The sequence below is a fragment of the Pelodiscus sinensis genome, chromosome 22, assembly GCF_052426305.1.
Source record: "Pelodiscus sinensis isolate ZL-2025 chromosome 22, ASM5242630v1, whole genome shotgun sequence".
NCBI classification, from domain to species: Eukaryota; Metazoa; Chordata; order Testudines; family Trionychidae; genus Pelodiscus; species Pelodiscus sinensis.
Genome location: NC_143073.1, coordinates 12049078 through 12074941, shown reverse-complemented (window position 1 = coordinate 12074941; position 25864 = coordinate 12049078). Strand labels below are relative to the sequence as shown.

Sequence of the window (25864 nt, the reverse complement as noted above, 5' to 3'; positions counted from 1 at the left end):
ACAGAGCATGGAACAGAGCTGTTTGTGGCCACATTCTGTATGGGATGCCAAACCCGTCCCCATGGCAATGCTTGGGTTAAAGGCCAGGGGTTAAATCAGGGATTGCTGGCACTCACGATCTGGGGAACTCTCGCTGGGCCGGCTGCACTCTCTTTCTTTGACTGGGACTCCTCTGTACACAAGGAGCGAGCTGCAGGTTTCCCCCCACCCATGATTTCCATTGGCAATGCCTTAAAACCAGAGCAAGGAAGATGCATCATGGAGGCGAGAGCGCAGCGGACGTTCCCTCCAGCAGTCTGGACAAATGGCTGGAGCAGAGGGATGAGGAGCGTGATGGGGCCCCCCACAGAGGATCCCAGGCTGCCCTGTGAGGAGCACCAGACACTGCAGCGAGGGTCTCCCAGGGGGCTGTCTACACATGTCCTCTGGGCCTGGCCGGGAGCCTGGCCTGCCTCTGCTCTCAGTTACAGCTGGGGGAACCCCCAGGAGCTGTGTCAGCACCAGCAGGGTGACTCCAGCTTCACACTGATGTCGCCTGATCTGCGTGGGGGGCACCTCCCCCCCAAAGTGCCCACTCGTCCTGGCAACGTTGGAGCCAACCCAGGCAGACACTCAAACACATGATCATCACAAGTTCAAACACCTTTGGGTTGGCGGCGGTGCGGCTGTCTGCCAGTGGCATGGCGGGCTCTCCCTGCGCCCTAGTGCTGCCCGCCAAGCCAGGCCAGCAGCAGAAGCACAGCCAGCCCTACACAGGGAGGGGCTGACAGACTAGGCCATTCCCTCCCAGCCCCCACACCAAATGAGCCCTGCCCCAGCCCAAGTCCCTCGACCCTGGCTAGGGGGTTGCTCACTCCCCCTCGGGGCTGCCCTGGCACATGGGAGAGTGAGAGCTGCCCTGCTCAGCGATTTGCTAGCCCCGCTGCTGGCTGCCCCAAAGCCCCGTCTCCCCATGGGCCCGAGGCTGGGGAAGCCATAGGGCCCCTAGTTCTGGGCCGGCTCCAGGGACCCGCCACATGAGAGACAGAGAACCACTTTCTGCTGCTGCTGCCCAAGGAGCTCTGTTGGAGAGAGGCAACCCTTACAGCTGCTCTCCCTCGCTACCGACTGCACCGGGGAGGAAAGGGGCCTCTGTGCAGTGGCCAGACACAGGAAGGGGAATGCTGCTCCTGGCTCTCTTGGGCAGATTGTGCCGCACCTTCGTGCCTCAGTTTCCCCAGGGGGACTGATAAGAAAATGCTGCTGAAAGGCTTTGAGCTCCTCGGAGGACAGCATGGCCCCCGCACCGCTCAGCTTAACCTGGAATGTCCCATGGGGCCATTTGCCACCCCCCACCGTTGACTCATGCTGACGTTGGAGGTTAACGGTCAGTGAGTGATAAGATTAGACCACACTGGCCTTCACCCTGCAGCTCAGAACTGCCCCTGGGCTCACAGGCGGTGAGCGTGGGCTGGACTAGCCCAGACAAGACAGCTCTGGGGGAGAGCAGGGGTTGGCAGGGTGCAGGGAGCCAGGAGGGTTTTCCCCCCGTCCTCAGCCTACACCCTGGCTTTTCCCTGCAGGGCTCCAGGGCAGCTAACAAAGCTCCAGCTCTCCCCACCCTCCAGCAGCCACAGCCCGATAAATCAGACATTCCCTGGGGGGGTCCAGCCCTATCCCCCCCCTCCAAGCACTGGGACCCTTTCTGATAGCAAGTGGCCAGTCGCCCTAGGAGCTGGCAGGCCCCATGGGCTCTGGTGAGAGATGCTAGTGGGGGGCAGGGAGAGAGGCTGGTTCTGAGCTCCTTCCTGGATTGAGGCCCCAGCAGGCTGTCTGGCCTGTGCACCCCCACACGGGCAGGGGTTCATGCTACACCTGTGGGGCGCATGGCAGGCAAGGCTGAGTCACTTGCCCAGTCCAGGCCCACCAGGCACAGGGGAACAGGAGACAGTGGCAAGTCCCATCTGTTCAGCCCAGAGCCCTGGGACCCATTAGCCTGTCCCTTCTGCTTCCTGGGACAGCCCATCTGCTCCAGCGTGTGGGGCTCTTCCCCGTGATGGCCAATTCCTCCCCCAGCACTGCGCACACTGGCCAGGTGTACAGTGCTGCCCCCGGGGGCAGGTTGGAGATTCCTTCCTGATTCCCGCAGTGACCTGCCCAGAAGCCTGACACTTGCTCCATTTTACGGTGAGGTCAGAGCTCACTCTTGGTCAGACACGTCCAGGGCTGTGCTCAACGCTGACTCCCTGCAGCGGAAACCTTTCCTCATGTCGGAGCTCAGGGGGAAGGGACAAGGCCAGGGGAGAGGGGGCCACCCCACGGCACGCCCCTTGTGGCACAGCCTGGCAAGCCCCTGCCTTGCTCCTCCCCTGCCTCTCCTTCGCAGCTCCCTTCCCTGCATATTCCCCTGCCAGCACAGGTGGTAGGTATCCTAGGCAGGAGAAGGCATTGCCTTCCCAAACTGCTTCCTTTGGCCCTGCCCGTGCTCCACCGGAGTCCCCCAGAACCACTCCCCCAGCCTGCTGTTGTGATATCAGAGGCCGGAGCAGACAGTTTGGGGGGGTGCGCGCTGCCTGTCTTCCCAGCACTAGGGCCACTCTGGCCGTTCAGGGCTAGGGCAGGTGGCTTGGGTCAGGGAGGGCCTGGCTGGTCAGAGGTGCGGGTGATGCAGCCCCAGCCCTGTGCTATGCCCGCTGGCCAGCTCTCTGGAGCTCCAGGGCCAGGGGAGACTGGGGCCGCATCACCCGCCAACTCTTTGGAGCTCTGTGCCTGGGGCTGCTGCCCACCGGCTTTCTGGAGCTCTGGGGCCGGGGGGTGGTTGGGGGCGCTACCCTGGGGCAGGGAAGGGGCAGGGGCCAACAGCCACATGGGCGGGAGCAGCATGGGCTCTGGTGGGCAGTGGGGTGGGGGGGGCTTGCCTCCCCAAGCCATGGTGTCACCACCGCCCAGGCCTGCTGGAGCCCAATTTTTCAAGTCTATAGATACCACCTCCTTTGCCCGCCCTCTCCCAGCATAAACCCTTCCGGGGCGCCAGGTTTCCACAGTCCCTCTGCTGCCCCAGTTCTGCCCACACCAAGGCTGCAGCCATGCTTCCTGGAGGCTCCCTTCTCCTAGGGTCACTCCACAGCCAGGTTCTAACCCCCTTGGCCCGTTCCCCAGCCACTCCCCCAAACACACATTGCCCTAAATGGGGGATTAAGTGGGACAGTGGCCACTGGCCCCAGGTGCCACTGCCCTTTAAAGGGACAGAGCACGCTGCTGCAGTGCCCATCGCAGGACCACCCTGCAGACCCTAGCCACTGCCTGGTGACAATGGTGTTTATCCCGATGGCCTTGTGCACGGTGCACTGCTGCGAACCCCAGCTCTGGCCAGCTCAGCCCACGATGCAACCTTTAGCCTCGGCCTGTTTACCAGGGATTTGCCAGGTAGCAATCGTACAGCCCCATATCAGCACATTCCCCTCCCCAGCCCAGCAGCGAGGCCCCCAGCCATGGGACCAATGGGTGGGTAGTGCGGGCTGGCCCCACAGGACAGGAGATATAAGCACCCGCAGCCCCAGTCCAGGGGCAGGACACCCTCTCTTCCTTACGAGCTTCCAGCCAGGCCTCAGGTGAGCAGCCCGCCAGGTCTATCTGCGGGCTGGGGGGGAGGGCAAGGGTGGTGCACAGAGACAAGGAGATCGATTGAGATTTCTAATTAACACTGGATTTTTTTAAACTGAGATTTGCCCTCCCGGGGGAGTTTAAGAGCTGCCCCTCCCCCCCCCCCCGCCCGTCTTGTCTTCCTGGGGACAGCCGAGCTGGCTCATGGGCGTGAGGGCGTCTGCCCCAGGACTCGGGCTCTGATCCTGCCCCCGAATTGCATTGGATGGGCGGACGGTGCCTCGCGGTGCCACTTCTGCCCCACAACAGCAAGAGCTGCCCGTGCCCCTCTCTAGGCCTCCCAGGTGACTCCGATCCTCTGCCCCCGCCACCCACAGCCGCACTGCTACAGCTGCCAAGGGCTCCCCAGGTGTATGCCAGGGAAACTCCCCCATCTTGTCGGTGGCACCCAGGGGACCACGAGTCAGAGACATCCCCTGTGGGAGCCCTCCCTGCCCTCTGGCAGCCAAGGGGAGATGGAAACACGGGGTGGGGGGTTCCAAAGGCTGGTGGAGGATGAGAGGGGGACAGCAGGGAGCTGAGAAATGGGGTGCAAGTGTGGGATGCCAGAAACACGGCACAGCAGGGCTGAGCAGGACAGAGGGTGCAGGGGTGGGGTGCCTGGGGATGTAGCAGGGCAGAACAGAGCAGGGAAGCAGGGGGCTAGGAGCCCTACGCTCCACCTCACAGACCCCTGGATTATTTCCTTCCTCTTCCTAGTGTCTTTTGATCTGTTGAACCCCAAATCATTTCCCCCCCACCATGCCCCCCCCCACCAGCTCCATGCTGTGCCCGGGCTGCTGGCACTGACCTCAGGGCATGTAGCCTTTTGCCTCCCTCTCCCGGAGGCTGCTTAGCACCCTGGGTCTAGCACCCGTGTTGTGGGGGCTCCCCAGCTCTATGCTGACCCCCCCCCCCACCATGGCTGGGCAGGATGGCAGTGCAGGAGAGGGAGGTGTAATTTATTTTATAAAGAGCAATTGCCTGGAAGCACCCCGTGGTGGGGGGGGGGATCCAGGAATGTGTCCAGTCCCCCTTGGGGGCATCAGCGGGGCTAGGGCTCTGGCCCAGCACCCCCATGTCACAGCCTGCTCCCCCCCCCGGCAGGCTGCTGTCCCCCCTGGGTACAGATGGGGAGCTGGGCTATTAGGCAGCCCCTACTATGCCCATAACCATTTCCTGCCCCCGGAGGCGGATGGGCCCTTGTCTCTGGGACTGCCCCATCTTTTCTCCCCCATCTCCCTGTTGAGCCTGTGTGGAGATCCAGGGACTCAGCCTAGGCGAGTGGGGGGGCAGGGATCGGCTGTGTGGGGTCCCCCAAGGTCCAGCCGAGCTGAGTGCCACCGGGGGGGGGGGGGGCAGCGTCATGCACAGCAGCTTGATCTCCAGCCCCACAGCGCTTAGCAGCGGAGTCCCCCTGTGCACGGCCTGCTCCTGCAGATACCACCCCGCTGTCAGCGTCCCCCATCCCCCTCCGCCTCGCACGGCACAGCACCTGCGCTGTCAGCCTGCCTTCCTGCCCCTTCCCCAGAAGGGATGCGCCTCCCCCCATGCACAGCCCTCCAGGGCTCCCTTAGCCCATCTCCTTGTCCAAGGAGTCACTAGCCACCTCCCTGGGGGGCCTGGCTGGTGAGCCCGGGACACAAGGGTGGAGGCAGTGGCTGATTCCCCCTCTGCCCTGCAGATCCCAGGGTGCAGTGCTTGTCACGATGAAGGTGTTAGTCTTGGCTGTAGTGCTGCTCTGCGCGTACCACCTGGAAGGTAAGAGTCTTGCTGGGGCCAACCAGCCCCCCTCAACATGATCCATCCACGCTGGACCCTGGTTCATGGTGGGGTACCCCCCCGCTATTCTGTGCTTGGCAGGAGCCGGATTTGCTGGTGGGAGAGGCTGTTCCCTGCATACTCCTGATCATGCCTCCTCGCCACCCAGTGCCAGCCTCTTTAGTGAGGGAGGGGCTAGGTTAGAGGGTAGACAGGGGAGTCCTGGGGTTCTGTTCCCAGTTGGGGGAGGAGCTGTGGCCTAGCACAGGATGATGAGCACATTCTATGGACCCCTTCCCCCTGGGGCTCAGGGTGTACCCCCTCCCGCATTCCCCATGGGGGTAATAGCTCACCTCCTGGACTCCATGGGGCTGATGGATCCCCCCAGCCCCTCTGCCTTTGCACAAGACAGCGCCCTAACTCATCTCTCCGGGTCCCCCAGGTGCTGTGGTGAAGCGCGAAGCACAAGAAGCCAGCCCCACCCTTACCGAAGTCCTCTCCCAGTATTACCAGACTGTGACTGAGTATATGAGAAAGCAGCTGCCGGAGAAGGAGAAGATGGAGGAGATAAAGAACCAGGCGAAGTATGGGCTGCAGTCTGGAGTGTGTGGGGGGAGGAGTGCATGTGGACAGGGTACTGCCACGGGTGGGGAGTGAACTGGAGGGAGAGAGGGCAGTGGGGAGCGCTGAACGGAGAGTCCGCTGGGTGCACGGGCGCATATAGCTGAGGAGCCTCAGAACGTAGGTGCTGTGGTGCCGGGTGCATGAGAGATCAGATGGCCCCGGCCCCTGCTGCAGAGCGTCTGACGTGTGACCCCAGCCCTTAGTAGCAAGGCAGGGCAGGTGGGGCTGGAAGGAGAGAAAAGTCACAGGAGCAGAGTCCCAGGCTGCAGGGAGGACCATTTCCAGCCCAATCCACCATGCACAGCCTGGTCTGAGCCACGGAGTCTTGCATGAGCCTGGGCAGGACACAGGCCGGCTCTGGGCCTTAGCTGCCGCATAGGGTGTAGAGTGCAGTCGCCGAGCCCAGTAGGCAGGGAGGGCTCTGGCTGCTGTATCTTCCCTTCCCCAGCCAAGTCCCGCTTGTCTCTGAGGAACTGGGTGTCTTTCCCCCTAGGACTTACCTGGATCAGGCCAACGAGCAGCTTGCCCCTATTGCCAAGCGAATGCACACTGAATTCATGGAGCTCATCAACCAGCTGATAGAGACTGGGAAAAAGGCTGCAAAGCAGTGAGTGAGTGGCCAGCTCCCAGCAGCCGAGCAGGGCTGGGCACTCCCCACACCAGTGAGAAGAGGAGACGCGTGGGCCGATTGTGGCACAACCGAGCTGGTGAAATCTCCTGGCGGGCTGGGCCAGGGTCCCAGGAGCAATAAATCTGATGAGACTTCTCACGGTGTCACCTGTGATGCAAAGCCCAGAGCGGAACGTGAGTGTGAACAGGTGGCTGGTTGGGCAGGTGTGCAAGGTGTGTGCGATGCAGGTGTGTTTGGAGCTCTAAGCGTGTGGGCAGAGGTGTGTCCGACACTGCCTCCCGCTGGAGGGGGCTGGCCTCCTCAGCTGTGTGGCTATATTGCCTTCTAGTGGCAGGACCCTTGGAAAGGACCAAAGTGCTCAGCGGCCCCAGGGAGAACAATGGAGAGTCTTCCCCCTCCACAGAGAACAATGGAGGGCCCCGTTTCTCTTCCCCTCCCCTCCCCCATACAGAACAATGGAGAGGTTCCCCACCTGCATCACAGCTGTTGCTGTGTCCCCTCTTGGCCACTCACTGGTTTACTGTGAAGGGATCCAGTCTCTGAGTCCCTAAAGTTTTAGCCCCACCTCTCAGGCTGAACAAAGTCCAGGCACTGCCCCTGCCTCAAGGGTGAGCGCACCCTGGGGCACAAATCTGTCTACCATCAGCTCCTGAGAGCTGCAACCACATGGCCCCTGTCCACTCAGGTCTGGCCCCTTATACAACACCCTGTTGCTTAAACACCTGTGATGGAGTTTGGGGGCAATTCAGACCAGTGACGGGCAGTGTCGTCACTTGTTCTGCGAGCCTGGATGCTGCATATTGCTTTGCTGCGGGAGCTCCCAACCTAGGACACACAGCCAGCCAAGCAGCGTGCAGGCCACCCCGCAAGCATCTGTAAGCAAGGCAGCCCTGGATCAGCTCCTCTGACCCCAGCAGCCTATCTACAACCCCACTCTGGCTTCTGCCAGCCTAGCTACACCCAGCAAGGGGACCCCAACACCCCCGTAGTCCTGTGTGCTCTGTAATGTCCTCCCCTCTCCTGGACCATTCAGAGAAATATATGGCTCCGTTGTTCTAGTAAAGACACAAAACCCACCTGCATGTTAGTTTAACTGGGCTCATTACCAATGTTCCTTCTAATTTTTTTCATCTATGTGTGGAATAAATGTTATGTGCACCGAGGCATGTGCAGATGTGCACCACTATTAGAAACATATCTGAATTTCTCCTGGGCAGCAGCCCAAATGTTCAATGCACAGGGAACACTGGTCACTACATCTTCCTCTTTATCTTCAGCACTGCAATAACTTGTAGTAAAAATAAAACAAATATATGAACAATAGGACATCGGTTACATGATGCCAAATAAAAGGAGTGAAGTTATAAGGAGTTACAAGCAAATAAAAATGAACAAGTATCTAAAAGTCTAAAACTTATTCTAGCAAGATAGACTTGGTTCCCAGTAGTTTCTCACCAATATTAAGATTCCAGAGACTTTAAACACTCCCCTTGGAGAACCCCTCTTTCTCCACTTGTAAGAGTTCCTTGTTTGTCTTAATCTAATGATGAATGCCAAAGATGGCTTCCACCCTTGCTTACATCTTTCTAAGTTCAATGAGCTTGTTTCAAGATGCAGGCTGACCTCATGCTGGCTTCCTGCCCCCCTGTATGTTAACAAGGTGCCACTGCTTCGAGTCCACCATGTTTAATTAAAATAGGAGAGGGGTAAATAGTTGTGACATTCCCTCCTGTCTCCTCGTGCCACTGTGACAGAGTGAGGTCATAGAACACCCTTGTGGGGGCTTCCTGGAGAGCTGACACGGCCACTGCTACTCGCCTTTCCACTCTCTGATGCTCCTCACCATCCTGTCCTGCTGGGCCAGCTCCCTGGTCTCCCCCAGTCAAGACACCAAGCTGAGATCAATGCCACCCTGAGAAGCTGTACAGACACTGAATCTTTTCACTGTACAAGGAAAAGGCAATTTAGGGCCCAGCTTCCCAGGATACCACTCTCCAAACGGGATCAAAACCCGCAATGAATTACTTGGATAAGCCCTCTTTAACAATGAAAGGGGGAATGTACCCACCGATTGCCACCTCAGGTAACAATTATTTACACTGGGCTTGATAGAAAATAAAAGTGATTTTATTAAGTACAAGTAGTGGGATTTAAGTAGTAATAAGTGAGAACAGGCAGAGCAAAGTAGATTACAACTAAAAGTAACAAAAAAGGCTTAGCTAATTCTGACACTAAAATCCTCAGCACAAACTTTTTATAAACTCACCCTAAAAATGTCTCTTTTCCAGCAAGACAAGACTGTGTAGCACTTTAAAGACTAACAAGATGGTTTATTAGGTGATGAGCTTTCGTGGGCCAGACCCACTTCCTCAGATCAAATAGTGGAAGAAAACTGTCACAACCATATATACCCACGAAAGCTCATCACCTATTAAACCATCTTGTTAGTCTTTAAAGTGCTACACAGTCCTGTTTTTTGTTTCAGCTGCACCAGACTAACACGGCTACATTTCTACCTCTTTTCCAGCAAAGCCTTCCAAACCAGGGTTTGGCCCCAGACTTGAAAACACAGTATCATTAGGTATCCGTCTTTCCTCCTATGGCGTTTACTACAGATATTTCACAATGGTAGTAATTGCCAGCATGTTATTGGCTTTCAGAAAAGACTTCATTATATGCACTATATGCTTCTACAACACAGTATCATTGCGTATCCAATTGCTTATCATTTGAGATTCAACCCTCTCCCTTCATCCCCCATCTTTATAGACCCATAAACTTTTGTAATGGATCCTTTGACAAATAAAACCTAGACAAGCGTCTCTTTTCTGCTGGGTGCAGATACCATGCTGTCTCCTCCCCCTCCCCCTCTTGCCAGCTTGATGGGTCTGTTTATGTTATTCATTAATCCATTGTCATTGTCTTTGAAAGTACTTAGGAAAAACTCCCAGGTGGGCACAATACATTTCTCTGTCTACTGCAGCCCTGATTACCAACTTCTCCTGGTTTAAACACATTTTAGCCATAATTCTAGCATATATCCATAACTCTTACTACCCACTGCGTACATACATCACACAAGAAAATTAGGGTTGCCAGATAGTTGCACAAAAAATATCAAACATGGTGAGGAAAAAAAACAGGGGACCAAAGTTTTTTTTTTTTATCAGACACCAGGCAACCCTAAAGAATATTGATGATCAGTGTGATAATCACTTCTCAGCCTTTTGGCTAAGATGATGTTTAGTTTTCAAATGGCACCTCACAAGGCACATTCAGTACAAAGATCACTACAATAGTGTGTAGCAGTGGTGGGCAACCTGTGGTCCATGGACCCGGTGTCTGCTGCCCTCCTCCACATGCCTCTCACAGACTGGGGCACCGGAGCCCCATACTTCCTATTCCTGCCCCTCCCTCCCAGCACTTTCAGAGGAGCCCCAAATCACCTAATTCACACTCTGTCCCTGCTCCTCACTCTCTCCCAGAGCCTAGAAGGGGCCATGAACAGCTGAGGTATTGGCCATGGGGCAGGTGCTGGGTCCCTAGGTACAGCTGCTGCCTTTGGGGTACCCCTTAGTGCACAGGTCTGGTTGGGCACCGTGGGTGGGAGGGGGAAGTTGCTGGTTTCCAGGTGACCTGTCCTTTGAGTGATGTTAACTGGGAAATTTAGTGCTGGGAAGGAGGGGGAGGAGCAGGTAAGTGCAGGTCTCCGGTGCCCCAGTGAAAGGCACATGGGGGACGGGGGCAGCTGGGGGGGCACAGGTGGAGCCCCAGTGGGCCCTGGGTTGCTGCAGCCCACTGAAGTAAAGGAGGGCCAGTCATGTAGCCACCCACTGTTTGTAGTTGCCCACCCTTGGGCTATGTCTACACTCACAGCCTCTTGCGCAAGTATGCCTGTTCTCGCGCAAGAATCCGCAGTGTCCACACTGCCCGCCCGCTCTTGTGCAAGGAAATTTACAGTACGGCGTGGTAAGAGAGGGCTTCTTGTGCAAGAGCTATGCTCTTTTTTAACAGGTGTAAGCCCTCTTGTGCAGGAGCTCTTGCGCAAGCAGGCAGTGTGGACACTTGGCAGGGGTTTCTTGTGCAAGAAACCCTTATGGCTAAAATGGCCACCAGAGCTTTCTTGCGCAAGAGAGCGTCCACACTGCCATGGTAGTGTGGATGTTTTCTTGCACGAGAACCCTTGCACAAGAAGCTGCCAGTGTAGACATAGCACTGGTGTGTAGTGTGTGACACAGGGGCTACTTTGATGCCACAACAGCTTCTCCCAAGGCCCATGTGACCACGTGTCACAGGAGCCGCATGGAGCGTGGGGACACCCGCAAGCTCAGCAATGATTGGTTAGAATTTCCTTAGCCCCGCCCTCGCATCCTTGCCATCAACAAAGATGGCAGGTCCATCCAGCCTGTGCACGCGGTTACTTCCGGTGCTATCAGGAAACAGTGGCGGCTCTACCGAGCCTCGTTGTGAGAACACTTCCGGTCTCCCCTCCCCCGCCCCGCCCCAGTAAAGATGGCGGACGAAGCCACCCGGCGGGTGGTGGCGGAGCTGCCGCTGCTGAAGACGAACGCGGGGCCCCGGGACCGGGAGCTGTGGGTGCAGCGGTTGAAGGAGGAATACCAGGCGCTCATCAAGGTCAGGCTCTTCCGCTTCCGGAAAGGGTGTCACACCGGCCACGGGGCCGGGCGGAAACCGCTTCCTGTTAGCGGTCTGCTGTTGGGGTCTCTGCTGGGGGAGGGGGGAACGGCCCCCTTTGGGCCAGCTGGTACCCTGGCGGGGCCCCCCCGGGGGGAGCACGCGCTCCTTTCGGGCTGACGTCGCCGTTCCCAGGCGGTGGCCAGAGAGTGTCTCACCCAAATGGGCCCCCCGGGGCTTCCTCCTTCCCCACCTCTGTAGGGGACCCGGGACTGCCCCCCCCCCGCCCCAGCGCAGGGACGTGGGGGCCATATCTGGTTCCCAGGGCAAAGCATGTCCCCTGGAGGTGCATCGGGATGCCCCGGCCATTTGCCCTGCTCTGACACCCCAGTTAGTGTCGCTCAAAGGACACGTCACCTGGAAACCAGCCACACACACACCTGCCCCTCCCTCCACACACACACACACACACACACACACCTGCCCCTCCCTCCACACACACACACCAGCCCCCCCTCCACACACACACACACACACCTGCCCCTCCCTCCACACACACACCTGCCCCTCCCTCCACACACACACACACACACACCTGCCCCTCCCTCCACACACACCTGCCCCTCCCTCCACACACACACACACACACACACACACACACACACCTGCCCCTCCCTCCACACACACACACGGTGCCCAGCCAGGCTTGTGTACTAAGGGGCATCCCATATGCAGCAGCTGTACCCGAGGACCCTACGCCTGGCCCACAGCCAGTACCTCAGGGCTTGATGGCGTCCACTTTTGGTGGCTCTGAGCTAGCCCTGTGTCAGTTTTGTGGGGCTGGTGGCATGGCTTTTGCACCTGGCATTCACCACAGCACCAACAGATCTTTCTTCCTCGCGAGGAACTTGGCTACACAGCCAGCGTGTCCAGAGAGAGCTCCGTTATCTGCATAGTTCTGGAGAACAGGCACTTCAATTTCTTTTACCAGTTAAACACTGCTAGGGCCCCACCTACCAGCTCCATATCAAGGCCTCCTCCTCGCTGCCCAGGGCTCTGCTGTCACTATTGTCTGGGGTATTGATGAAAGAGTCCCTCCAATCTGTATCGCAGGGGTTCTTCCAGGTGCTGGCTAGGCTCCCACACCGGCTTCTGTCCCACTCCTGGGAGCCGTCTGCTGCCCTATGCTGCAGGCTGTGCCAGCCCCACTTCCTAGCCACTGGCCCCACAGTATGGGCTCAGCAGCTGGAGGGCTCCTGGTACACATTGGCTCCCAGCTACTAGCCTCTTTCTCTGAGTACCACTGCCAGCCCTGTGCCAGGGGTTCCTCTGCTTTCGCATTTGGGGCTCTGTTGCCACAAGGCATCCTAGTACAGCCGGGTTCCTTCTTCCTTTGGGCTGGTGGCCCCAAGGCCGGAGATCTGCTGCCATTACACTTGGGGCTTTATGCTGCCCAACATCCCTTTCCACAGTATCCCCATCCAGCTGTCAGCCATGTATCTTGGGTCCCTGCTGCCACTTGGCATCCTGATGTGTCTGGGTGGGGATCCCGTGCATGGGTCTCTGCTGCTGCCTGGCCTAGGACACTGTTTCTGCCCAGCATCCCGTCCCAGTGCACCCGGCATTCCAGCTTGGCCCTGCGCATATCACCCGGGGTTCCCACTAGAAATGTTAAATGTTTGTTTAACCTTGTAATTGCTGAAAATTTCAGCAGTTACACACAAGCTCCCTATGCGTACTGGCTCCCTCTTCTCTTTCTCCCCCCGTACTGCTACCTCTGTATGGATATGTCTACACTAGCCCCCTAGTTTGAACTAGGGAGGCTAATGTAGGCATTCGAAGTTGCAAATGAAGCCCGGGATTTAAATATCCCAGGCTTTAATTGCATCTTCCCGTCCGGGCGCCATTTTTAAATCCCCTTAGTCCGAACTGCCCTCAATCCACGAGGGATTTAAAAATGGCGCCCGGACGGGAAGATGCAAATAAAGCCTGGGATATTTAAATCCCGGGCTTCATTTGCAACTTCGAATGCCTACATTAGCCTCCCTAGTTCAAAGTTGCAAATGAAGCCCGGGATTTAAATATCCCAGGCTTTATTTGCATCTTCCCGTCCGGGCGCCATTTTTAAATCCCTCGTGGATTGAGGGCAGTTAGTTCGGACTAAGGGGATTTAAAAATGGCGCCCAGACGGGAAGATGCAATTAAAGCCTGGGATATTTAAATCCCGGGCTTCATTTGCAACTTCGAATGCCTACATTAGCCTCCCTAGTTCGAACTAGGGAGGCTAAGCGTAGACATACCCTATCAGAGGCAGCAACATGTGGGGGTGGGAAGAGGCTGCTCTTTTTTGATTGCTTCATCTTCTCTATGAAGCAGTAATCACCAAAAAAAATTTAAAAACCTAAAATGGTTTTTGAACTGTGAAGAACGTTGCCAAAGTGTCACAAGCAGGTGGGACACAGTATTAATCCTGTATTTTACCCAGGACATGTGATAGTAGCTTGAAGGATACCATAGTATGAGGGAGGGAGAAGTACTTTGCATGGGAAAACAAAGACGTGGTAGAAGAGACCTTGAAGGACAGTATCAAAGTATGGGTCGGGGGTGATATTTTGGCAGGAAGTCTAGGGAAGTGCTGACAGTAAAGTCCTAGTAGGGTCCAGTGGCCCACATTAAGAATGCTGGGCTCCCAAGCATACCGTAAATTAATGGCACCCAGTAACAGCAGAGCCCCAGGTCATAGCAGCAGCCAGGACGTAGGGCAATCTAGGAGGCGAACTGCAGCAAAGCCGAGGTGGGTGACTGGCGGCTGGGATGCTGCTGGTGGAGTCGGCAGCTGAGAGCCGGGATGCGCCAGGAGCCTGCTGGCTGCAGAGCTGCAGCACGGGGCAGCCAGCACCCTGGGAATGGGGCTGGCAAGGGGCATTCCAGGAGCGGTTGTGGGGGCACTCCTCCACCATCCTTAAGAACATTAGAATGGCCATATTGGGGTCAGACCAAAGGTCCATCTAGCTCAATATCCTGTCTGCCAACAGTGGCCAATATCAGAAACCCCAGAGAGAGGGAACACAACAGGTTATCCTCACATGATCCCTCTCCTGTCACCCATTTACAGACAAACAGAGGCTACTACACCATTCCAACCCATGCTGGTTAATAGCCATTGATGGATCTATCCTCCGTGAATCTATCTAGCTCTTTTTTGAACCCTGTTAAAGTCCTAGCCTTCACCTCATCCTGTGTCAAGGAGTTCCACAGGTTGACTGTGCATTGCATGAAGAAAAACTTCCTTTTGTTTTAAACCTGCTTCCTATTAATTTCATTTGGTGACCCCTAGTCCTTATATTGTAGGAATAAGTAAATAACTTTTCCTTATTTACTTTTTCCACACCAGTCATGATTTTATAAACCTCTATCATATCCCGCCCCCTCTCCTCCCTCCCCGGTCTCCTCTTTTCTAAGCAGAAAAGTCCAAGTCTTTTTAATCTCTCTTCATATGTGATCCGTTCCAAACACCTAATAATTTTGGTTGCCCTTTTCTGAACCTTTTCCAATGCCAGTATATCTTTTTTCAGCTGAGGCGGCCACATCTGTATGCAGTATTCAAAATGTGGTTGTTACCATGGTTTCATATAGCGGCAATAAGATATTCTCTGTCTTATTCTCTCTCCCTTTTTCAATGATTCCCAACATTCTTTTTGCCTGCTGCTGCACACTGAGCGGATGTTTTTAGACAACTATCCACAATGAGTAGTTGGAGACTAATTTAGTTACATCATATTGCATGTATAGTTGGGATTATTTTTTCCAATGTGCATTACTTCACTTTTATCATGTCCTCCCTCCTCCCATACATCCCCAGGTAAAATGGCTAACTGTGTACCTGATAGACTTTTGAAGAATTACTATTTTTATATACTTTTATAACCCTAGAACACAGGTTCTGATTTCATGTGGTTCTCTGTCTCGTATGTTGTAGCTGGCTTGGTCCATTCACTGCCTTTTTCTTTCCATTCCCAGTATGTGGAAAACAACAAAAACGCTGACAACGACTGGTTCAGGCTGGAGTCCAACAAGGAAGGGACAAGGTAGGCATGGGCAGGTCGCAAGGTGTTTGTGTGACTCCAGGCCCTCTTGTCTCTCTGATGGGCTTCTTCTGCGACAGCCCGCTCCCTGCGCTTCAAGAAATTGTGAGCATACCAAGTCCCAGGCCCTTGGTTCTGCACCAGGCACTGTTGTGACCAGTCACTGAAAGAGGAGGAGGAGGCTGAGTCTCTGGCGAACAGGCCTTGCTTTCTGATAGCTGCTGGAGTTAGAGGCGTGAACAAGAAAGGGAATTCTTCACAAGTTACCCCCCTCCCATCACATCCTTCTTGTCCTAATCACGCTACCTCTCTGGTGTTGAGGAGACCTGAAGGTTTGCTGTGCCAAGCACGCAGAACCCTGCCCTTCCCCCAACTCTCCCTCCATTCTCAAGGAGCAGGGAAGGCCACTAGCCCCTTTTCCCTCTTTGCCGGTCCCCTCGGCTGTGCCCTGTTCTATCCGTTGGGTGGAATAAAGTATAATAATCTCAGCCCTCTTGGTCCCTGGGGCCATTTCTGATCTCTGCATAAGGGACATGTTCCAGTTACAGAGAATGCATGGTGATGAGTGGTCCAATCAGCACTGGGCTTCCTTTAGCACAAGGCTCTGAAATGTCACCGACCCCTGCAGAGGCGCTGAGAGACATTGACCCAAACTGTAAATCCTGTGTGGAATTGAAACCACTTCACGCTGGGGGTGTGGTAGCACCCCTGGTTCCAGTCCCTATGCATCCCTGGGCTGTGTGCAGCTCAAGGGCGACCTGCAATGTGTATACAAAGGCAACAGACTGCAGCTGCCTTCCTCCATAGCAGGAAAATGGGGCCTTTGGAAGCTAGGGGCCTGTGGGCATTGTGGCTTGACTGCATGGGCCAAGATGGAGCACTGCATGCTGGGAGATGTAGTCTCCATTTGGCTGCTCCCACTGGAATAGCGTTGAGAGCACCTATTGTGCTCCAGTGGTGTCAAGCAGTTGGATTAGGTTCTGCTGGAGTTGGTATTGGGGAGCTAATGGCTTCATGGAGGGGGGATAGGCTGGGCATCACTTAGGGATGTAAGAGGTTAACCGGTTACCTGGTAAGCAGGTGGCTTATCAGCCTGTTTACAAGGTAACTGGTTAACTGGCCTGACCAGCTGGACCCTGCCTGCGGTGGGGCCAGGGCTGGAGCATGCAACACGGTCAGAGTCGGGATCAGAGCGCACACGCACACACACACACCGCCAATAGTTAATTAACATCCCTAGCATCAGTGCCCTTGTATGCCACTCCGGCGTGCTCTGAGAGGTGCCCAGCTGTTAGTGATTCTGCAGACCCTGCCCCTGTGCGCTCTTGCTACCAGCCACTAAGCCCTGAGCCTCCTCTCCCAGGCTGTGTCATCATCAGCGAGGCCTTGGCTTGCAGTGTTGCTCCGTCAGCTACAATGCCCCACATGCAAAGGGACTCCTTAGTTTGACAGGATGGAGCCTGGACCGAGTGAGTGCCATCAGGAACGGGACCAGGCTGCAGCAGCAACGTGGAGCGTTCCCTTGCTGTCCTGCTAGCCAGTTCCTCCTCTCCAACCATCAGCCCCTGGAAGCCCTGCCGGGGAGCCCTCTTTGGGAATTATGGTCTAGCAGGTGCCTCTGTCAGGTAACTTGACTGTTCTTTGTGCCCTGGGTACACCCCAACATAGCAACAGTTACGTGCAGCTGCTTTCCTGCCCCCAGCTCAGCCTTTACGCTGCTTGTTTTCTTCCCTATCCAGCGGGTGAGCTAGCAATCTGATCAGCTTCTCACAGTCCCTGCAGGTGCCAGTGTTCTTCCAGATACCGAAATGCCTCCTGTGCTGACTCCAGCTGGGTGTTGTAAGGGGCCGTGGTGCTGGTTTCCATAGGGCTCTGTTTATAGCTGCTAATAGCATCTCCCCACCCCAGAGAGGATCAGGGGTCCCTTGTGTAAACAGGGAAGCTACATGTGTCTGGTCACACAGCAGGTCTCTGACAGAGCCAGGACTGGAACCCACAAGTCCTGACTCCCAGATTCTAACCCAGCCACTCTCCTTCCCTTCCAGCTGCATATGGGGCCTGTTCCCGTGGGAGCAGAGTGGGGAGGAGAGGGCAGGTGCAGCCCACGGTGCTGCTGGCTGGGGTCATAGGCCATAAGGCCAGATGGGACCAGTGTTCCCTCTAAGCTGAGCGCTTGGGCAGCCACCCAGGAGAGTTTCAAATGCCGTCCAGCTGATTAGCAGAGCACCCACAAAGCCCACCAACAGCAGCATATACATATATTGGTGGTACACATCTGCACATGCCTTGGTTCACATAACAAAATTTACCCCATACATGGATGGAAAGAATTAGTCCCCATCAATGTTCCCTCTAACTCATCTGAACTCCCGGGTGAGCCAGAGCAGAGCTTTTAGAAACACGCCCCTCGAGTCAGACATGGCCAGGGATGGCCCATCCCCCACTGCCTGGGGGAGTCGCTCCCACGGTTACACTTCAGCTTCCAGCTGTCGGGTCTGTTTGCACCTTTATCTGTGGCACTGACAAGCTCTCAGGTCTCGGTTCCCCACGTACAGACCGGGATTGTCACCCCTCCCCTGCCTCTTTGTGAAGCTGAGCAGACTGAGCAGCCCCCCTCCTCCCCGTCTGTCTCTTGCAGGTGGTTCGGGAAGTGCTGGTACATCCACGACCTGCTCAAGTATGAGTTTGCCCTCGAGTTCGATGTGAGTGTCCCGGGCTGGGGGCATCTCGGAGGGGAGGGCCCCCTGCTCCTTTCCAAGGCTGGGCCATGGAGCTGTTTCTCTTCCACTCCCTGTGATGCTGGCGGGAGCAGGCAGGCGCGGGCTGTGGCTGGCTTCGCGGCATCACTAGGCCATGGGATTGAGGGGTCCGGAAAGGGAACACAAGAAGGATGCTAACTGGGGAGGGGCACAGAATCCCCCAGCCCCTGGGGCAAGAGCAAGCAGGAGGAAATCCTGTGCTTGGCTAGCGCAGCCCAGCCATTGCGCAAGCTGGGGGTTGAGAGCAGAGTGCCCTTGATACAGAGCTTGCAGTGGGATGCGCCACAGCCAGGCCAATGGGATTGTGTCTGCGAACTTTGTGTAACGTGGGGCTAGCAGAGGGCTCTGTGCCTCCCAAATTAGGGTATCCCCCTCCCCCCCCATGAGCTTCTGCATCGGTCTCTGGGATGCAAGCACACTAGGAAGCTACACAATGGGCCTAGCCAGTGCTCCCAGCTGCATGGCTGAATGGGGGACCCGTCCGCCCTCAGGTGGGAACTTGGGGTTCACATACGGGGCAGAGGTGGGGGGGGGCTGGCAAGGCCACGCGCATCACTGAGCAGGTTGGTTGGTTTGCAGATTCCCGTCACGTACCCGTCCACGGCCCCCGAAATCGCCATTCCAGAGCTGGATGGGAAAACAGCCAAGATGTACAGGTCAGGCTTGCTCCCGCCTCCACTCTCCACAGGCCCTCGGGACCAGAGCTCCTGGGTCAGATCCCGGGCTTTGGTGGGCCTGTGTTTGTATCGGTTCTTCCCTCCCACTGATGTGTATGGGCTGTGGGAGGAGTTTGGGGTGTTGCTAAATGCAGCCGCTTCTGGGGTGGAACACAGCTCAGAGCACAGGAAAGTGGCCCCTCAATGCAGGACAGGAAGTGGAGGAGATGCCATGTCTGAGTGGCACCCCAGGGGTCCTGCTGAGGCAGAGGAAGATTCCTTGGGTTGGGATGGGGCCAGGCCTCTGAGAGCTGCAGCTCTGCTCTGGGACAGATGCCCCTGTGGCAGTGCCTCAGTATCTCCCATTAGGCCAAGCTCTGGGCTCGGTTTCCCCTCCATGTCTCCTTGTGCTTTGGGGAGCCATGGGGCAGCCCTGCCCTCACATCTCTCTTGTCCTTTGCAGGGGAGGGAAGATCTGCCTGACTGACCACTTCAAGCCCCTGTGGGCCAGGAACGTGCCCAAGTTCGGGCTGGCCCATCTCATGGCTCTGGGGGTGAGTTTCTCTGTGTGGGGGGTGGGGCTATGTCTGAGGTACACTCATGGTCTCCGCCCTGTGCTCTTTGCCTTGCAGCTGGGCCCATGGCTGGCAGTGGAGATCCCGGACCTGATCACCAAGGGGCTCATCGACCACAAGGAGAAGTGAGAGATCTGGGCTCCAAATGCTCCGGCACTCAGACGTCATCCTTCCACGCAGACCCAGGCAGCCAGCTGGCCCCACGGCCCTGCCCTCGGTGCAGGCACTGCACCCACTGTGCTGGGCCGCTTGTGTTCCATGTAAGCCCTGCCCACTTCCTGTCAGGGGAGCTGCCTGGTCTCCCCCTCCCAAGCCCCCCAATAAAAACTGACCCTGTGACGGGCCTGGCTGCTGCCATGCCTGGGGGCCCTTGCCTGGGGTTTGTCCTGTTGAGCTAGCTGTGCTCGTGCCAGGCTCCAGACAGCCTTCTGCTCCACTGCCGCTGCACCAACTGCAACACTCATGCTCCCTGCTCCCTCCTGCTTCACCAGGCAGCTTGGCACAGAACCAGTTTTCCAGTCACCGGACCAGTGGGGGGGGGGGGGGCAGCACTAGCCAGGCTGCAGCGGCACCCCCCAGCAATGCAGAGCCCGGCTGGCCCCTGTGTGGGAGGCTGTCCTGTTCCTGTAGGACTCCCCTAAGCAAGGTATACGAGCAACCCCTCCCTCACTGTGCTGCCCTGGGCCTCTCCCATCCAGGGGCCAGGATATGTCCCCTGGCTGGAGCCCTCCATAACTTCAGCAGGAGCCTGTTCAGGAACTTGTTTGGGGAGATGTGCCCCTAGCTGGGAGGGGTAGGGGAAGGCCTGTGATCCAGATTGGGCAATCCAAAGCAAGCTGTTGGCTCCCTCTCCCCTTACCGGTGCCTGGCCAGGTGGAGCATTGCTTAGTGCCAGTGTGTATGAGCAGTGGCAGCAACAGGACGACAGTTCTAACCTGTTGCTGCTGCGTAAAGTCCATGTGTCCCTCGGATCAGCCTTTTCTGTGCCCAGCCTTGCTTGATGTGACCCCCCTCGCTCCAGCCTGTGGGACCCCAGAACTCCCTGGCCCCACAACATTTACCTGCACAGAATTGCACAAGGGGGTGTCTGGCAGGGGCTAGTGTGGTGAGGGAGGTCCGTGCCTGAGGGTCCTAAGTGCTTCTGTAATACACCTAATAAACACAAAATAAAAACCAATGGTCTAGCCCAGGATCCCGTCTTCTGCTAGTGGCCAGTGCCAGTTGCTTCAGAGGGAATTAATAGAATGACAATTTCAAGTGTCCATCCCCTGTAATCCTGTTCCAGCTTCTGGCAGTTGCATCCAAGGAGCGTCCAAGGCACACTGTTGCATGGCTGATCATAGCTAATAGCCATTCGTGGACATATCCTCCATAAACTCAGTTACACTTTTGGCTGTCACAACATCCCACAGCAAGGAGTTCCACAGGTTGACTGCATCGTGTGAAGAAATACTTACGTTTATTTGGGCATAAGTTCTCATGGGTAAAAATCACTTTGTAAGCTACATGGAGTGGAAATCACAGAGGTAGAGCGATATATACGAGACGATTTATCTGGCCTTGCTCAGGCCCTTTGTTCATTTTGTTTTTATAACTCTGGGGTGGGGCTGGGGATGAGGAGTTTAGTATCCAGTCCTCTCTCACCACAGCAGCTTGGGGCCAGATGAGAAGCATCTCTCTATGGCCGCTGCAGCAGGTGCTGCTGGGGGAGGGGTAAATGTTCCCCAAGTGGGGAACAGGCAGATGCACAGACAAACTCTCTGAAATGTATAGTAGATAGCTGTCCTGTTCTCCATCCCTGCCCGCTGCTGGTCCAATGAGGTTAGAGCTGTCCCAGTCCCCTATTCTGGCCCCTTGGGGCATGTCTACATAGCATTATTTTGGAATAACATTAGTTCTTCTGAAATAATCTAGTGCATGTCTATGCAGCAAGCCCGTTATTTTGAAATAAATTCGAAATGACAGGGTTCTTACGCCGACTTCTGTAAGCCTCATTGTACGAGGAGTAAGGGAAGTCGGGGAAGAGAGCTCTCTTTCAAAATAACTGCTGTGTAGACAAAGCCAAAAGTTGAAATAAGCTATTTCGACTTATGCTATGCAATTTGCCTAGCTCAAGTTGCATACCTTATTTCAAGTTTAGCCCTGCTGTGTAGACGTGCCCTTGCTGTCCCCATGGTCATTCTGCAGTATAATGGTATGTCTACACAGCAGCATTATTTCAGAATAACTGATATTTCGAAATAATAAAGTGGCTCCATCTATATTGGCAAGATTTAGCGCAGATACTTTTAACGCGAGTTTTTGCGTTAGAGTATTTGCGCAAGAGAGCGTCTACACTGGCATGTGCCTTTGTGCAAGAGATGTGCTTTTGCGCAAAAGCATCTGTGCCAGTGTAGACGCTCTCTTGCGCAAGAAAGCTCCGATGGCCATTTTAGCCATCGGGCTTTCTTGCGCAAGTAATTAACCTTTCCTGTCTACACTGGCCTCTTGCACATGAACAGTTACGCAAGAGGACTTATCCCTGAGCGAGAGCGTCAGAGTATTTGCACAAGAAGCACTGATTTTATACATCAGAACATCAGTGTTCTTGTGCAAGTACTCGTGGCCAGTGTAGACAGGTGGCAAGATTTAGAGTGTTCTTCCTTCGACTTCCTGCTGTGTAGACAGCATCAAAAGCTGAATTAAGCTATTTCAATTTCAGCTACACAATTGACATAGCTGAAGTTGTGTATCTTAATTCGACTTTTGCCCTGCTGTAGACGTGCCCTAGCTGTCCCTCCTGCCAGACCGCTCCCTTTCCATTTTATGAGAAACAATCAAATTCCAGGCATATCCCATTTTCCTGGCACAACCAAACCCTGACCTTGCTTTAAGTTATGATAGGACGAAGGTGCCTACCAAATTTGGTGGTCCTAGAGCTTATCATTTGAGAGGAGTTCTTGAACAAACTGACTCACAGATAGGTGCATATTTCTAAAATATATAGTAGAATCTCCCTACCTCTGTGATTTCTACTCCATGCATCTGACAAAGTGGTTTTTACTCACGAATGCTTATGCCCAAATCTTTAAGGTTCTACAGGACTCCTTGTTACTTTTTCAGATACAGACTAACATGGCTACCCTGAAATTTCCTTATGTTTGTTTTAAACTTTCTGCATGTTAATTTTGTTTGGATGACTCCTGGTTTTTGTGTTATGCGAAGGGGTAAAAAACACTTTTTACTCACTTTCACTACACCTTTTGTGAGTTTATAGACCTTTATCATACCCCTCTGGTTATCTCTTTTCCAAACTGAAGAGTCTGGGTTTTTTTAATCTCTCCTTATATGGAAGCTGATCCATACCATGAATCATTTTTGTTTCCCTTCTCTGCACTTTTCCCAGTTCTGATGCATCTTTTATGAGATGGCATGACCAGAACTGCAGCCATCATTCAAGGTGTGGGCGTGCCATGGATTTATACAGTGGCATCCTCATACTTTGTGTCTTAAACTATCCCCTTCCTAATGGCCTCTAATTGTTTTCAGAGAACAATCCATAGTGACTCCAAGATCTCCCTCGGGTGAGAACAGCTAATTTAGACCCCATCCTTTTAATTGTATTGTTGGAATTATTTTTTCCAATATGGGTTGTTTTGGATTTATCAACATTAAATTTCATCTGTCATTTTGTTGTTCAGCCACCCAGTTTTGTGAGAGTCCTTTGTAATTCTTCACAGTCTGCTTAGGACTTAATTCCCTTGAGTAATTTTGTGTTGTCTGCAAATGTTACCACCTCCCAGTTTACCTCCTTTTGCAGATCATTAAGGAATATGTTGAACAGCACTAGTCCCTGTGCAGATCCTTGGGGACCAATAAACTTTATTCATTGTGATTACTGGCTATCTATTCCTGCCCTTTGTTTCCTATCTCTAACAGTTGCTGATCAATTTGAAAACCTTCTCTCTTACCCCATGACAGCTTATTTTGGTGAGGGACCTTGTCAAAGGGTTTTTCGAAATCCAAGTCCACTGTATCCATTGGGTCATCCTTGCTTACCTGCTATTTGACACTTAGGCTGTGTCTAAACTACATCCCTTTTCTTGAAAAAGGGCTGTAAATTAGACACTTTGAAATTGCAAATGAAGCCGGGATTTAAATTTCCCGTGTTTCATTTGCATAATGGTGGCCACAGTTTTTTTTCGAAACGGGGCTTTTCGAAAGAAAAATGGCTATTTAGACGGGGATCAATCGAAAATAAAACCCTTTTGCGAAAGATCCTGTACTGAAAAAATGAGTACAGGGATCGTTCACAAAAGGGTTTTATTTTTGATTGATCCCTGTCTAAACAGCCGTTTTTCTTTCAAAAGCACTGCTTTGAAAAAAACGCGGCTGTCATTATGCAAATGAAGCACGGGAAATTTAAATCTCGGCTTCATTTGCAATTTCAAAGTGTCTAATTTACAGCCCTTTTTCAAGAAAAGGGATGTAGTTTAGACACAGCCTCATAGAGAATTCTAACAGCTTGCCTGATTCCTCCCACTGAGGGCTGGTCCCACATAATTTACAGATGTCTGCGTAGCACTGAGTATGGGCATAAGTTATAGCAGGAGACAGCAGCTTTATCCTGTTCTGTTTCCATGCTGGGGTTGCGCCAGGATAGCTGTACTGATTGCACTCTATCGCCTGGAGGATGTGGGTTTTCTCACATCAGACTAGGGATGTAAAATCCTGTTTAGTTGTTTAACCAGTTAAAGAGGGGGGTAAACAAGGGTCAGGGCCAGCATGACACAAACGGGCTGCTCCAGCCAGGCTGGAGTGCCCTTGACCCACGGTGGGCCCTGCAGGAGTGGAGCAGCAGCGTGCCTGTGACGGCCAGGGAACTGCTCCAGCTCCCATCGGCAGCGGCAGATTTAGGGCAGGGCGAGCGGGGCAGCTGCCCCGGGCCCTGCGCTTCCCGAGGCCCCGCGCATGTGCCAAGGCGCCACGGCGCATGCTCCGTGTCAAAGGAGGGGCCCCGCAAAATTTCACTGCCAAGGTCCCCGCGGTGCTGCCCTGGGCCCCGCGGCACTCTCATCCGCCCCTGCCCATCGGTTAACCAAAACTGGTAAGAATCACCTGTTAAGGTTAACCAGTTTTAACCATTCACATACCTACATCAGATCAATGATTTTAAAGCCAAAAAGAAAGCGCGTGTATTGTCAATGCTTATATGCTTTTCTATAGTCTGATTAAACCCCTTATACTCATGAACGGAGAAAGCGCTTGTAATACGACTACGTTGTTACAGTTACAAGTCATGCAAATGGGATAGCTGTTAATTATTGGTTCAGAGTAAATCAGTGTATGCAGGTGCTCATCCCATCCTTAAGGGGGAGGGAATTGGGAAAATGTCCAGGTTTTCAGGACAGTAGTTATTTTACTTTTAAAGCCATAAAAGAAACATTCACCCCACCCTGTACTCCAGTGGTTCTTAACCAGGGATACGCAGAGGTCTTCCAGGGAGTACATCAGCTCATCTAGATATTTGCCTAGTTTTACAACTGGCAACATAAAAACCATGAGTGAAATCAGTAGAAACTATAATTGCATGCAATGACTTGTTTGTACCGCTCTATACTACACATTGGCTGTGTCTACACTGGCAAGTTATTCTGGAAAATCAGCCGCTTTTCCGGAAAAACTTGCCAGCTGTCTACACTGGCCGCTTGAATTTCCGGAAAAGCACTGACAATCTAATGTAAAATCATCAGTGCTTTTCCGGAAAAACTATGCTGCTCCCGTTCGGGCAAAAGTCTTTTTCCGGAAACCTATTCCAGAAAAGGGCCAGTGTAGACAGCACAGTAGTGTTTTCCACAAAAAAGCCCCGATCGCGAAAATGACAATAGGGGCTTTTTTGCGGAAAAGCACGTCTAGATAGGCAGGACGCTTTTCCGGAAATACTTTTAGCAGAAAACCTTTTCCGTTAAAAGCATTTCCGGAAAATCATGCCAGTGTAGACGTAACCATTGAAATGTAGGTACAATATTTATATTCCAATTGATTTGATTATATGGTAAAAAAAAGAGAAAGTCCACAAATGTTCAGTGGCAGTGACACTTTTATATTGTTAAGTCTGATTTTGTAAGTAAATAGTTTTTAAGTGAGGTGAAACTTGAGGGTACGCAAGACCAATCAGATTGCTGAATCAGGTACAGTAGTCTGGAAAAGTTGAGTGATTGCTGTACCCCGTGCCTCTCCCTTCCCTAAATAGCTAGACAGGTATTGAAAGTAACTGAGATTCTTAGTTTAAGGCCAGAAGGGACCATTGTGATAATCTCTGACCTCCTGCAGAATGCAGGCCAGAGAACTTCCCTGAACATGGATCCTATTATACAGATAAGCCACTTGAAGCATAAATACATTTAAACCAGCTAGTGTTTTATTGTGTAGCTTTGTTACTCACCCAAACACATTGAAAATACACAAACAGGTACTCAGTTGCTGCAAGTTAACATGGGAAAGAGAAGAGCAGATTATCAGTTTATTTAATGAAGCC

General features: G+C 53.8%; 2 protein-coding genes across 2 annotated transcripts; both read left to right on the top strand.

The window, feature by feature from the left end:
- Positions 1 to 3463: 3463 nt before the first annotated feature.
- Positions 3464 to 6772, top strand: APOA2 (apolipoprotein A2). The gene is made up of 4 exons (XM_006115196.5): positions 3464 to 3590; positions 5306 to 5382; positions 5825 to 5966; positions 6500 to 6772. Exons 2-4 carry the CDS (start codon positions 5331 to 5333, stop codon positions 6615 to 6617), a joined length of 312 nt encoding a protein of 103 aa, XP_006115258.1. The 5' UTR covers positions 3464 to 3590; positions 5306 to 5330; the 3' UTR covers positions 6618 to 6772.
- Positions 6773 to 11112: 4340 nt separating this feature from the next.
- UFC1 (ubiquitin-fold modifier conjugating enzyme 1) lies at positions 11113 to 20531 on the top strand. The gene is made up of 6 exons (XM_075907030.2): positions 11113 to 11272; positions 15293 to 15360; positions 17996 to 18059; positions 18696 to 18772; positions 19236 to 19326; positions 19405 to 20531. Exons 1-6 carry the CDS (start codon positions 11150 to 11152, stop codon positions 19474 to 19476), a joined length of 495 nt encoding a protein of 164 aa, XP_075763145.1. The 5' UTR covers positions 11113 to 11149; the 3' UTR covers positions 19477 to 20531.
- Positions 20532 to 25864: the final 5333 nt, after the last annotated feature.